Source organism: Erinaceus europaeus, chromosome 7 (genome assembly GCF_950295315.1).
Source record: "Erinaceus europaeus chromosome 7, mEriEur2.1, whole genome shotgun sequence".
Classification (NCBI taxonomy): Eukaryota; Metazoa; Chordata; class Mammalia; order Eulipotyphla; family Erinaceidae; genus Erinaceus; species Erinaceus europaeus.
This window is the reverse complement of record NC_080168.1, coordinates 122,217,261-122,231,816: the sequence shown is the minus strand read 5'-3', so window position 1 is coordinate 122,231,816 and position 14,556 is coordinate 122,217,261. Positions and strand designations below refer to the sequence as shown.

Below are 14,556 nucleotides of genomic sequence, written 5' to 3'. Positions count from 1 at the left end.
TAGACAGTTGTCATAGCTCTTGTAGTACAGGAACATTCTAGAGAAGCTGTTAGAAGTATACTGCCTTGGGATATATGGGTTTCTATACTTATATTCATTGTTCACTTACTAGACAATGTTATGCAGTGGTAAAATGATACAAACAGTAGGGAGCCAAGACTCTCTTGACTCAATTAAATGAATAAACCAAATATATTACATTCTTCAAGTATGCAAATGGTGTTTCTGTAGTGTGATCTATATATAGCTGAAAGTTTTTGTCTTAACTTGAAGGCATTTTATAGTTATTTTAGTATAGTGAGGTGATTGTTTTTATATCTAACTTGATTTTTTTCTTTTCCGTAGAAAATGATGAAAGATAATAACTTAGTAAGGCACCTGGATGCTTGTGAAACCATGGGAAATGCTACAGCTATTTGTTCAGATAAAACAGGAACATTGACGATGAACAGAATGACAGTTGTTCAAGCTTACATAAATGAGAAACATTATAAAAAGATTCCTGAACCAGAAGCTATTCCACCAAATACTTTGTCCTATCTTGTAACAGGAATTTCTGTGAATTGTGCTTATACATCAAAAATACTGGTAAGGTCCCTTTACTAATTTATATGTGAGAATTAAAACTTAAGTTTGTAATGATTCAGACACGCCCATACTATATATAAATTCAAGAGCTGAATTCTCTTCTGTTTAAAGCCATACGTCCATAGTGTCTATTTTTAATTTTATCTGATCTGAGTTGCAAGTGAAGTCTGTTGATCAACATAAGCCTTGTGTTCTTTTGTATCTCCTTTTTTTTTTTTTTTAATTTTCTTTGTTTTAGAAATGTAAGCCACATAACCAGTACTTAATTTAATTTTTTTTTCTTTCATTTTTAACACCAGAGTACTACTCATCTTTGGCTTATAGTGGTTAGGGATTGAACCAGTACCTTTCATACCTCAGGAATGAATGTCTTTTTGCCATTATATCTCCCCAGCCCAATTTAAATTTTTTATTAAACTCAATTTGTCAAGGATCAGACTGTCTTCTTACTCTAGAAAGTCAGTTCTCCATTTTATATAGAAAATATCAAAGCAGTTTTCAACTGAAAAGGATGCTTTATTTCTGCTTGCTCTATACTCTGTCTGGTTGACAGCTGAGTAGTTCCAGGCTAGAAGGTCATCGTTAGACCTTTGGGGGAACTAACTCAGTTACGTCATTCAAGGCTTCTGCAACCTTAGAATACACTATTTTCAACTTGGGGAGTTCTGAACGTCTTGTTTATAGCAGAAAGCATGGGAACTATATCTGAATTCATGTATATTCTCTTGATGTATGAATACCATGAACAACCTAATATTAAAATTATCTTTGTCAGTATGCATGAATTGGGTTATTCGACTGGAAACTTTCTTGGGACCATCCTTTGGGATATAACTTCACCTTTTACTAGCTGAAAATCTCAATTTTACTTTCTTCTATTGTTAGGTTAAAGTGGTCACATCTGCCCTTAAAATATTGTAGTGATAACTATGTATAAAGTGGGATTTGTGAAGAGATACTATGAAGAAGAATTTTACTCACTAAGGCAACAGTGCTTTGTTGCATAGTATTTTAGGCCATAAAATTTGGTAAAGGTGGATTTAATTTTGAGTTATTTAGTATAAAAGTTCAGTGGAAACAAGAATGGAAATTAAAATTAAATTCCATTATGTGTCAGGAACTAACATTAAATGTTTTATGTCGTTTACCTCTTGGTTTATGAATAGTCCTGCTTTCCAAATGCTCAGACCAAGGTCAGCAGCTGGCTAACCTTCTAAAAGTCAATATAACTAGTTGCTTGGCTGACAGGGTTAAGATTGGCATTGATTTTTGCTCTAGAGCTCCTTTCTGCCTCACCTGTTTGTGTCCCTCTGAAAATTCTGTCTGGAAATTTTTTAGAACATTTTGCTTTAAAATGTCTCATTCTGTTTTACATTATAAGTTATTTGTAAACTCATAGGAAAACAAGATAATACTAGCATCTAAAACTTTTTCTCTTATAGCCACCAGAGAAAGAGGGTGGATTACCTCGTCATGTTGGTAATAAAACTGAATGTGCCTTGTTGGGACTTCTTTTGGATTTAAAGCGAGATTATCAGGATGTTAGAAATGAAATACCAGAAGAAGCACTATACAAAGTCTACACCTTCAATTCTGTTAGGAAATCCATGAGTACTGTCCTGAAAAATTCAGATGGAAGTTTTCGAATATTCAGCAAGGGTGCATCTGAGATAATTCTGAAAAAGTAAGAGTGAAATGCTTAGATGATAACTTGCTAAATGCTTTTTGGAAGTACCTACTATCTTACCACTATTGCTCTTTCTTTCTTACAAATATCAGACATTTGAGAGAACCTCAAAACCTGCTAGTGTGTTTTCATGATACTAGAGATTTGCCCATTGTAATCTGCCATTTTCATTTAGCAAGCCCATTGCATTCAGTATGGAAGGTTTAATAAGTTAAACCTTGGCATTTGTCTTCAGGTGTGTTGATTTTGTTGTCAAAAAGAGCTTCCTGGGGAGCAGCAGTTAAAGCATTGGACTTGAAAGCATAAGGTCCTGAGTTCAGTCCCTGGTATCTCATGTGATGCTTGGGTTCTGTCCATCAACAGTAAAATAATCTTTGAAGTTTATATCATTGATATTGTAGATAAGAGATTTACATTCTAGATAGATAGGTAACTAAAAAAGACATTAGGTGAATTATAGATTCAGTTTCAAATAACAGCATTAAAGATAGATCTTACAAACTGCTTTTATTATTGAAGTTTTATTGTGTTTATGTTGCTCAGTGTCATTTAAGTATCTTTCGTCATTTTGAATGATGGTCTCTTTTGCGGTCCTTATGCAGAACCAGCAGCTTCAATTTGGACCATACATGTTTCTCCAATTTCCCTGTTTCCAGTATATATTTTGGAAAATTCAAACTCATTTGAAATTGTTAGCATTTTATATAATTCTTCCTATTTGCTTTTAATGTGAATTAAAATAATAGTGTTATTTTGGTTAATACTTGACAAATTATAACCCAACAGACTTAAGCACATAACTAAATGAAAAAGCAACCTTTGACAAATGGTACAGATTCTTTTTTGAAGAGATGGAAGGCTTGGGAGATTGATTTATGACTTGCTTTTCTGACTCTTGCTGCATTTCAGCATAGGTCCAGGATAAGAAGATACTTTGTCCCTTGGCTTTCTTCCCCCACCCCCCTTCTTCTTTAACTTTACTTTATGGGGAGGGGCTAATGGATCACAGTACAAAGTTTTTTAAGATGAGGTTGTATTATGAAGAACGTTGCAGTTGAAATAGGCTTAGTTTAATGTAAAAACATCAAAGTGAAGGAATCCACATCAAACATACCTCACCTGCTACTGGTGGACTTTCGTGGCAAGCAGATCATGTAGAGCTTTCTTACCATGACAGCACTCTTTGTTGTCTGATTTCAGTGCGAAAGGTTGGAAGTCTATTTTATCTGTGGTTTGTAGAGTAGCAGATAGGCCATACAGGGAAGTTTTGGGGTTTTTTTGTTTGTTTGTTTATTTTCCCTTTTGTTGCCCTTATTTTTTATTGTTGTTATAGTGATTATGGTTATTGTTATTGATATCATTGTTAGATAGGACAGAAAGAAATGGAGAGGGGAGGATAAGACAGGGGGAGAGAAAGCTAGACACCTGTAGACCTGCTTCACCACCTGTGAATTAACTCCCTACAGGTGGGGAGCCAGGGGCTCGAACCGGGATCATTAATGCCAGTCCTTGTGCTTTGCGCCACGTGCACTTAACCCACTGCACTACCGCCCAACTCCCAAGTTTTGGGGTTGTTTTTTTTTTTTTTTTTTTTTAAAATCCCAGTCTAGCACCTTGACTCTTCCAAAAGTCCTAACTCGTGTTGGAATGTTGGGCACATTCTTCCTTCAGCTTCCATTTTTCTTCAAAGAGCGTCATTTTTACCAACTGTGACAGTAAAATAAAATAGGAACAAAGCATTTGGAATGATATATAGATATAGGAATATAGAGATAGTGAAACTACTCCCAAGTAATACTTACACTTTGTTGTGGAGTCATGTACATATTAAACTATGTAGGTCTTCCAGGGGACCACCAGTGCTTTTTGTCTTTATTTTTTCATCCGATAGTGAAATCATCAGAGTTGTGACTGAAGATAATCCATACATCATGGAGTTAGTCAGGTGAGAGGGGGAGGTGGAATAAAGACAGATCATTAAAAGACTTAAAATTCCTCTAGCTCTAAGTAAAAGCCAAAAGAAGGCAATAAATTGCACAGAAGATAGAAAGGAGAGGCAATCTTCAGAAGACTGTTCAAAGGACAAACACTTGGGTCTTGGGAGCTAATACTAAATAGATGAGGAAGAAATAAATATTCAGGTGAGACTGAACTTGAATTGAAATTATTGGGGAGTAATTTTGATATTGATGGGGAACTCCTAGTTCTACATGCAGTGAGTTTGTTGTATTAGTAGACAGTTCATATACAGTGTCTTTAAGTCTAAGCCACTAGTATGATGTCAGTAGAACTCTTCAGCAGTGATCAGTAAACAGAAGACATGGATTAGGGAATCACCTGCCTTAGAAGTAAGAGGATGTGTCATAAATATAGAAAGGCAATGTGACAACTTTGAAAAAGGAAGTAGACAACAGAAATGATTATTTATTGCATACTTACAAGATTGTATTTAGGTGTTGACATGTTAGTTCACATAAATAGTAAGCTTGCTTTGTCATGGATATGACCCAGATTCACCTCTGGCCCTCCCCACACCAAAGGAAATCTTTCTGTCTGCATCTGCAAAAGTCGGCCTGAAGTCAAGGCCTTGTGGTCTCCCCCCAAGGAGAGTGAGGAGAGGCAAAATTAGTTTTAATTTTATTCTCGTGGTTCAAACGTTATAGCTGATAACATCTCAGGTAAGGGGTCAGTTGAACTTGACTTTTTTTTTCACTTTGAGAGAAAATATTTGTTTCAGTGAAGAGTAATGTCTAATTCTGTGCCAAAACAGAAAGACCTGTCATTTGTTTTCATCTGCTACTCAAGGTTCCTTGTGAAAATGTAAAGGGAACTGCACTTCTGAAAGAGGTAACGTAGAGACTATAATGATAGGTAAAGTGAAGAACTGTAGATTTTTAGAGTAAACTTTAATAGTAATAAATCTAAAACTGAACTAGAAAGGGGAGAGGTATAAAAGTGATTATGATTTAGTTCTGTACAAATGCCAAAAATAATGCTGTTCTCTAAATTCTAGACAGCAGGTCCCATGATTTCTAGTCCTACACTTAACTGGCATTAACTTTTTTTTTACGCCCTTGGTATAAATTTTTGATGTTTGGATTCAACATTTCTTTCTAGATGTTTCAAAATCTTGAGTGCAAATGGTGAAGCAAAAGTATTCAGGCCAAGGGACCGTGATGATATAGTAAAAACCGTGATTGAACCCATGGCATCTGAAGGCTTGAGGACCATCTGTCTTGCCTTCAGAGACTTCCCTGCAGGAGAACCAGAACCAGAATGGGATAATGAAAATGACATTGTCACTGGCCTTACATGCATTGCTGTTGTGGGGATAGAAGATCCCGTGAGACCTGAGGTAAAGAAGCACTCTGGTTTGTTCATGTGCGCACACTATTAAACAGTAAAGAGGTCCTAAACACTAACTACAGCCTTTTCCTTCCTCTCTCTCTCTCTCTCTCTCTAAGTTCTTGCTATTTGATTGCATTTAATGTGAGTCCAAGGTAAAATGAGACAATAGTGCTTATGTATGTATTACCTCTTTGTAGTTTTAAATGAGGCAGCTTCTCTTTGGAATTATGTGTTCACAGCACCATAACCTCGCACAGTACCTAGAACTGGATAGGTTCAAACTGTCTGATAAAATTTTTGTGATAAAACATGTAGTCTGTCATATGACAAATATAGTAACCGCTAAACAAGTGCCACCACTTGGCTCTTTCTTGGAGCATGAGTGGACTTTTGTCATCACCAACCATCACTACTCTGAGATGACTTTTTTTTTTTTTTTTTTTGATAAACATTTATGTATTCCCTTTTGTTGCCCTTGGTTGTTTTTTTGTTTGTTTGTAGTTGTTGTAGTTATTGTTGTCATCATTGTTGGATAGGACAGAGAGAAATGGAGAGAGGAGAGGAAGACAGAGAGGGGGAGAGAAAGACAGACACCAGCAGACCTGCTTCACTGCCTGTGATGCGACTTCCCTTTAGGTGGGGAGCTCGAACCGGGATCCTTACACCAGTCCTTGTACTTTACCGCTGCGCTTTCGCCCAAATTCCCTGAGATAATTTTCTATACATAGAGAGAGAGAGAGAGACGGAGACAAAAGGAGAGAGGGAAAGGTAGCGCAGCACCGAAGTTCCTACTAGTGTTTTGGTGGTTGGACTCCAACTTGGGTTACCCCCATGATGCAGTATGTGCAGACTATCCAGGTCAGTTGTCCTGCTTGCCCTGGGCTTCTGAATTTAAATTCATGTTTCTTGTATTCTGTAGGACAATGTAAAACATTGGATTTCGCTTTTCTTAAATTTTTTTTTTGTTTTATTGGAGGTGAGGTTAATATTTTACGTGGCAGTTGTTGATATGGGTATAATTTCTCATCCCCCCGTTATAGGTGCCTGCAAAATAATACACTCTTTTTTCCTTTTCCAACACCATGCACTGCGAAAAGCCAAAGTAAAATTTGGACTGTGTATAGTGTATTGCACCAAAACAAAGATTTGGGGGAGGGAGGGAAAGGAAAGGTATAGCAAGTGTTTGAGGGTCGTGGCACATATGGTGGGAAAGGACCTAGATGAGGACAGTGAGGGGTGTGCCCATGTACCACCACCCGTACTGTGATCCATTAATTGCTCCAATAAAGTGATTAAAAGAAGAAGAAATAACAAATTTGTGGTCTCCTCTTTAGTCTCCCTAATTCTGATGTCCACTTTAAGATGTACTGTGAATCCCCCTCTCACAGTGAGGTGGAGGAAAGATGTGAATTTTCAGGTTATGGTAAAGATGGCAGTAGAGTACAAGAGTAAATAAGGTAGCTCTTAAAAAAGAGTGGGGATAGGAAAAAGGAAGCCACTTTAAACAATGCCAACATTTTGCTCTCAATCTGAGCAGTGAAACCAGAATGATAGATTGTGAACCAGGGAACAAAATTGCCTAATGGTTTCCAGAAGAAGAAAGCATGTTAAAAAAATTAAGTTGGTAAGTAATGCAAGCACATTAAGTAGGATGACGAGTGACAGTGAAGCCTGCATTGGGACTGTGGAGTAGAAGAGACAAGAGAGATTACTTTGAATAATTCAAGAACTATTGGATATCTTAGATGAAATCAGCATTGTTGGACTGAGGAGATAGCATTCTGGTAATGTCAAAGACTTCCATGCCTAAGGTCCTGAAGCCCCATGTTCAATTTCTTGCACCACTTTAAGTCAGAGCTGAGCAGTGTGATCTGGTATGAGAGGGAGGGAGGAGAGAGAGAGAGGTAGAGATGGGGTGGGGAATAGAATTAGGACTAAGAGGTGATACATGTTCAACAGATTTTTTTTCATTGTATTTCTGTATTTCCTTTTTTTTTTTTTTTTTAAACGTAAACCAGGTACCAGATGCGATAAAGAAATGTCAGAGAGCTGGAATAACTGTGCGAATGGTCACAGGTGATAATATTAACACTGCTCGGGCTATTGCTACCAAGTGTGGTATCTTGCATCCTGGGGAAGATTTCCTGTGCCTAGAAGGTAAAGACTTCAACAGAAGAATTCGAAATGAAAAGGGAGAGGTAAGGACTTCTGGTTTTCATTTAGGCTAATAGGTTTTCATGTATTAGTGATTTTATTCAGCATATAACATTGACATGCACTGTGTCAGGCATCCCACTTAAGTAAATGCCGTGTGCAACTATAGAAAGTTATCGTTTGAGGAAATAAACCAAGGAGACAAACTCATCCTACGGGGAGCAAGAGCTTGTGGGTTTTTGTTTTCATTTTGTTTTTATTTCCTTTTTTTTTTTTCCTCCACTTTACACCAATCTCAGAAGTACAGAATGCACAAGGGAGTAGTGGGATATGAATTTAAAAAGATTGGTATGGAACAGATTTTAGGGAGTGTCAGATTGCATGAGTTTTTCATGTTCAAGAGTTTTAATGAAAGTTCATGGACAGTGGAGAGATGTAATTTTTTTAATTAGTGATTCAACATTGGTTTACAGAATTATAAAAATGCGAAAATACAGCTCCATATTAAGAGTGAAACCATCCGGTAGTTTTTGTTGTTTTTTTCCAAGTCTTTACTTTGCTCTTTACTTTCATTTCACTTAGCATATTCACTTCCAATTCATCCATTTTGTCCCAGATAATACATACAATAGCATCTTTTTAAATTGCACACAGAGAACTTTTTAAAACTTGATTCTTACGATAATATATTGAGCAGTAGTTTTTAAATTTGACATGTGTTAGATAAACTTGGAGAACTTTTAAAAACATTGACTCCTAAGCCCCACCTGAGTTATTTGATTAGACCTGGGCCCTTGCTCAAGAATTTGCATTTCTGTCAAGTTACCCGGGAGCTGGTGGTGCTCTAATCTCTCAACCATTCTTTGAGAACCACTAATACCATTGAACTATTGATATTGTCAGCTAGCTCATTTGGGATCATGAAACTAGGTTTAGGCACATTTTAACTGTGACAAAAATTTTCAGATTGAGCAAGAGCGGATTGACAAGATCTGGCCGAAGCTACGAGTACTTGCAAGATCATCTCCTACCGACAAACATACACTGGTTAAAGGTGAGCAGATCTCATCGCTACAGACAGAAATGTGCTTTGCTTCCTGAAATAACAATCGATTTGAATATAAGTGAATCACTGCCGCCATCTTTTCCAACAAAATTTAACGCATCTCTTCTTGATGCCTCAGGAAGCTCGTATTTACCTTATGTGCTTCCAGCAGGCTGTTGCTAATGTAACTTTAGTTTCTGGAGATGGTTACATTTCTCTGTTTGTTTATTCTTTAGTGTTTTATTATTTATTTATTGACTAGAGATAGAAGTTGAGGGAACAGGGAGAGAGGGAGGAGGACCTGAAGCACTGCTTCACCCCCTGCAAGTGGGGACTGGGGGTTTGAACCTGGGTCCTTCTACCTGGAAACGTGTGCTCAGCCAGGTGGCCAGCACCCTGCCCCTTGTGCTTATAAGCCTGACTAGTCATTATATTCTGCAGAACCACCCCGTACATTTTCTATAGCATAAACGTTTACTTTTATTTCAGGTATAATTGACAGCACTGTCTCAGAACAACGCCAGGTTGTAGCTGTAACTGGTGATGGTACAAATGATGGCCCAGCACTAAAGAAAGCTGATGTTGGATTTGCAATGGTAGGAAATTGTCCGTTTGGGTATCCACATATAATTTACCGACTCGTTTTTTTTTTGTTGTTGTTGTTGTTGTTGTTGGTTGGTTTCTTACTAAAATGCTATTGATTCTAGGCACCTTTCCCCAATTTTCAGCAGATTCGATTGACTGTAAAACTTTCTGAACTGATGTGTGGATCCGTTATACTTAATGTGAATATGAACATCGATAGCAACTGTAGGAATACTTGTTTTTAGGAGATGAAAATCTGTGATACAAAGTGCTGAAATCTGTTTGATCGATAGCCCCTCCCCCCACCCCTCTCATCACTCCTAAAATAGGGAGCAGAAGCCTTTCAACGAGAGTGAGAAAGCTGGGGGAAGAAAATGATATGTGTAAAGAACTCTTCACTGCTGTGAACCCATTGGCCCTCACCCTATTTCCCGGGTGGCTACACTGATACATACATACAGTAATACTCTGGAGGAGTAAAGGGATAAGAAATGATTAAGCACTGTTCCTTTTTGCTATCAGCAATTAGATTTTCCACTTCGTAAACACTCACTGCAGCTCTTGAGCAGTGAGCAGAACTTTTGTTGCCGCTTTCATCTGGACAGCTAGTAAAGAAGGCAAGAATGTACAGTGCATATGAAAATGCTCTGCCTGAGATGTAAGAGACATACTGAGGGCTTTAATTAAATACAGGTGGACATAGTAATGTAAAGTGAAACATGGAACAACCTCTGGTTTAATTCATAAGCCCTGAAAATCTTAAACTCCTTGTTCCCCCCTCTCTAAGGTAATACATTTAAAAAAAAAAAAAAGCTTTTAAAAAGCAAAATAAGGATAAGTGCTTAGTGGCTTGGGTTTGAAACCACTCTAACTCATATCTTATTTGCTCAGTTCTTCAATTTCATATTTTAAAGCAGAGAGACAAAAATATTTACTTAAGAGTTTTTATAGGGAGTCAGGCGGGTTAAGCGCAGGTGGCGCAAAGCGCAAGGACCGGTGTAAGGAACCCGGTTCAAGCCCCTGGCTCCCCACCTGTAGGGGAGTCGCTTCACAGGCGGTGAAGCAGGTCTCTCCCCCTCCCTGTCTCCCCCTCCTCTCTCCATTTCTCTCTGTCCTATCCAACAACGGCGACATCAGTAATAACTACAACAATAAAACAACAAGGGCCACAAAAGGGAATAAATAAATAAATATTTTTAAAAATTTTTTTAAAAAGTTTTTATTAGATGCCCACAGAAATTATTATTGATTGCTCCTTTATAGGCTTCTATTTTTCAAGTAGAAATAGCATCTTATAACAAACTCTGTCTGGCCCTCTTGCTATATACTCTGTACTTAGCAGATTCAACACTAAGATCAAGTGCATAATAAAAAGATGAGACTGAAGAAAGTCTCTAAGGTAAGAATATTACTAGCTTGAAGAGAGGTCTGCCGTCGTCCCTTTTGTAGTCCCTTCCTTTCAAATTCCTTTGGGTAGCATGTCTACACAGTACATTTCAGATATAATTAGATCTTAATACGCATCGTGTTAGTTTTCTTGCCAAAATTGAATTAACTGTATACACATATTATTAAAGTTTAAATGTCATGATAGATTTTTAACCTATAGCGTGTATCAGGTAATTACAACACTGTCTTTTTTAAACTTCAGATGAGTGAGCGATTTATTTGTTTACTCTTCAGACATCAAGACACTGTTTTCAGGATTCTGAAAATGTGCTTGACTGGGGGCTACTAAGTCTGCAAAGAGTACTAAAGCAAAACACAATTAAGTGAGGTGTGCCTGTGCGTGTGCTTCCTACCCTCTGAGATTATCTTGCACAAGCTTCCCTCCCCCCCCCCCCCGCTAAATTTTGTCTTTGAGAAGCTTAAATTTTTAGTGTGTGTTTGTGTGTGACTTAGGAAAGGAATGTGGGTCTTGCCTTTATCATTCTAGTTTTACAACCTATTCTGAAGTGATAGTATGCCCTTCATGAGGCTTGAAAATGACCGTGAGTCAGACCTTAGAATTGTCTCTGCTGCCTTTTACAGTAAACTTAAGTCAATGAGAATTAAATGTTAACAGTTTTTGCTTAGTGATTGAAATTATCCTTTTGAATATTTAGAGGTTACAATTTTAGCAAGTTAGTCTAATTCACTTTTTTTTTTTTAATAGGGCATTGCTGGAACTGACGTAGCAAAAGAAGCATCAGATATTATTCTCACCGATGACAACTTCACGAGCATTGTCAAAGCAGTTATGTGGGGACGAAATGTCTATGACAGCATCTCAAAATTCCTTCAGTTCCAGCTGACTGTTAATGTAGTAGCAGTGATTGTTGCTTTCACTGGTGCCTGTATCACTCAAGTAGGTTGGCGGTTTGTTTCTTGAAACTTGTCGTAAGGCACAAACGTAGCATTTTTTGCCTTTTCAAGTGCTAAAATGTTAAAATTGAAGCTTAATAGTTTTGGTTAACCTGTGTAAAAAAAAAATGTAATTTTGTTCTACTCCTTAAATTCTTAAATTCTGAAGACTTCCTGAGAACTGTTGAGTCCCTGGAAGGGTGTGAAGGTCCACTAGGAAACCTGTCTTTTCTAGGATTCGCCACTTAAAGCTGTGCAGATGCTGTGGGTTAACCTCATAATGGACACACTTGCCTCCCTGGCTCTGGCAACTGAACCCCCCACTGAGTCTCTCTTACTTCGGAAACCTTATGGTCGAAACAAGCCTCTCATCTCACGCACGATGATGAAGAATATTTTGGGTCACGCATTCTATCAGCTTGTGGTAGTCTTTACACTCTTGTTTGCTGGTAAGATTTGACTACATAATCAGGCTTTAGTTGTTCACTATTCCAAGCTTATTATCTATCACCCCTTATGTTTTAATGTCGTACATTTTTTTTTAAAGTTCTTTCTTCTCCTGACTCCTCGTTTTATCAGTCATTTATGATTGGACTTGGTAAATTTTAGGAGGCTAAATAAATTGGGGGCCAGGGGAAGTCCTGGTTGCCTGTCCTCACACTACCATCAGCTTATATGTGTGGTTCTGAAGTTGGCACCATAGTTCCTGTTTTTTCCATCTCGAAGAAAAGCTGTATGGACTAATTGCATATTGCTCCCAACTTTTTCTGTGCTTTCTTGTGAGGTGAAGTAAAAAGTCTGGCTGCATTTTATTATTGCACACTTCCTTGAATATTAAATTATTCTGTGTGTTAATTACAAAGCTGTGCTTTTTCATTCTTCCAGGAGAAAAGTTCTTTGATATTGACAGTGGAAGAAATGCCCCTTTGCACGCTCCCCCCTCGGAACATTACACTATCGTTTTCAATACCTTTGTGCTAATGCAACTTTTCAACGAAATCAATGCCCGGAAAATTCATGGGGAAAGAAACGTTTTTGAAGGAATTTTTAATAATGCCATCTTCTGCATGATTGTTTTAGGCACTTTTGTGGTACAGGTGGGTAATTGGAAAAGATAGTTTCAGACTTGATTATAGTGTGAAGATATTAGAGGAAATGGTGATTTTTATATATGTGTGTATCATCTTTGTTTATGAAAAAATCCTGCCAGAGTCAAACTGAGGTTTCTGAAAAGATTACCTTGTAAATTGCATGAAGTCTTACTTTCTGTCTCCTTTATTTACTAACAGATTCTTGTTCTTACTCTTTTTTAAAAATATGAAAAATATAATAACCCTAAGTCTGCTGGAAAAGTTTTGTCCCTGTTCTACTTAGAGGCAATTAACACAGAATTGGTGTTTTTTCATAGATTGTTGTGTGTAATGCTGATGTTTTGATTTTTTTTTTTCAGACACAGTTGAATTAGGAAATAGTCCTTGTTCCTCTTTCCTTTTAAAGAATCTTAATGCAATCTGATATAGAGCTTAAGACTGAATTTAGGGATCAATCAGTCCTGGGATGAACTCAAAGCATCACCTCTTAGTGGTTGAGTGACCTTGACAAGCTATAGTTTTCTTATCCGTGAAATAAGAATAATTAGTATTAGGTCACATCATAGCATCACTGAAAACGTGAAAGAAGCAGTACATATGTGACTTTTGAGTCTGGTACCTATGAATGAAATGTCAACTGCCCTTTTTTTTTTTTTTTTTTTTCCAACAATGATTTTGACAGACTTCGTAGTTTCTATGAACTTTGTTGGGTTTTGTTTAATTTACCCATCTGCATCTAGGAAGATACCATAGTAGCTATACAAATAAGCACTGAGGCTCTGAGGTCCCAGGTTCAATCCCTTGGACCACCAAGAGCTGAGCAGTGAGTGCTCTGGTCTGTGTCTGTCTCTGTGTGTGTCTGTCTGTCTTGCCCAGTAATGTCACGCTTATAATAAAACAATTCATTTCTTCTCATCTATAAAGAAAGAACATATTTTCTAACGAAACTAAATCTATCAGCCATGATAGTCATTGCTTCTTTAAAGAAAAAGGAGCTTAATTTTATTTATGCAAATCATTGTACTTTTCTCTCTTTACAAGGATGAGCATAGTCAGCACAGTATTACATTGAACTTGGAACCTCCTCTCAACATGACAGTGAGATGTGCAGGCATCTAGGCGTTAAGTAGCAATGAGTAGCTATGAAAAAGGAAAATAAACAGAGATCAACTAATATTCTACTTTTCTATAGTCTTTACCACTGAAAGTATGCTGTATTTTATGGAAAGGCATAAATTGTCCAAGAATCATGCAAAATACAGAGAATGGTAGTTATTTTGGATTGGAAACTAAGTATGCCGTCTTAATTTTGAGTCACTTTGGTTTTGTAGGCCTAACTTAAACATGAAATATAGATGCATTTTAAAATTTAGGGCAGATTTTTTTTTCATTTGCCTCACTTTTTGCTGTGAATGTGTGTAGTGAATTTTATCAGGATAGTGGTTGTTTAGTTTTAAGTGTATGAGTTGTAAATCTTAAGATTAAAATAAATGTACTCTTGATTATTCCTCCAGATAATAATCGTGCAGTTTGGTGGAAAACCTTTCAGTTGCTCAGAACTTTCTATAGAACAGTGGCTATGGTCAATATTCCTAGGAATGGGAACGTTACTCTGGGGCCAGGTAAAATCCTCAACATTTATTCTTCAAACTTAAAGTGATTTCAAAAAGTAAGATCTAGTGTGTGTTTTCTTTAAGGACTCCTGTTGATTCAAA

General features: G+C 37.2%; 1 protein-coding gene across 5 annotated transcripts in view; it reads left to right on the top strand.

The window, feature by feature from the left end:
* Positions 1 to 14,556, top strand: part of ATP2B1 (ATPase plasma membrane Ca2+ transporting 1) — a 127,723-nt gene that overhangs the window by 101,547 nt on the left and 11,620 nt on the right. For all 5 annotated transcript variants that reach the window (XM_060195513.1, XM_060195511.1, XM_060195514.1 and 2 more), the window contains exons 10-19: positions 346 to 588; positions 2,031 to 2,272; positions 5,393 to 5,630; positions 7,642 to 7,821; positions 8,744 to 8,831; positions 9,312 to 9,418; positions 11,563 to 11,754; positions 11,986 to 12,199; positions 12,636 to 12,847; positions 14,356 to 14,463. In XM_060195513.1, coding sequence (XP_060051496.1) covers positions 346 to 588; positions 2,031 to 2,272; positions 5,393 to 5,630; positions 7,642 to 7,821; positions 8,744 to 8,831; positions 9,312 to 9,418; positions 11,563 to 11,754; positions 11,986 to 12,199; positions 12,636 to 12,847; positions 14,356 to 14,463 — 1,824 coding nt within the window. The remainder of the gene's footprint in view (positions 1 to 345; positions 589 to 2,030; positions 2,273 to 5,392; positions 5,631 to 7,641; positions 7,822 to 8,743; positions 8,832 to 9,311; positions 9,419 to 11,562; positions 11,755 to 11,985; positions 12,200 to 12,635; positions 12,848 to 14,355; positions 14,464 to 14,556) is intronic.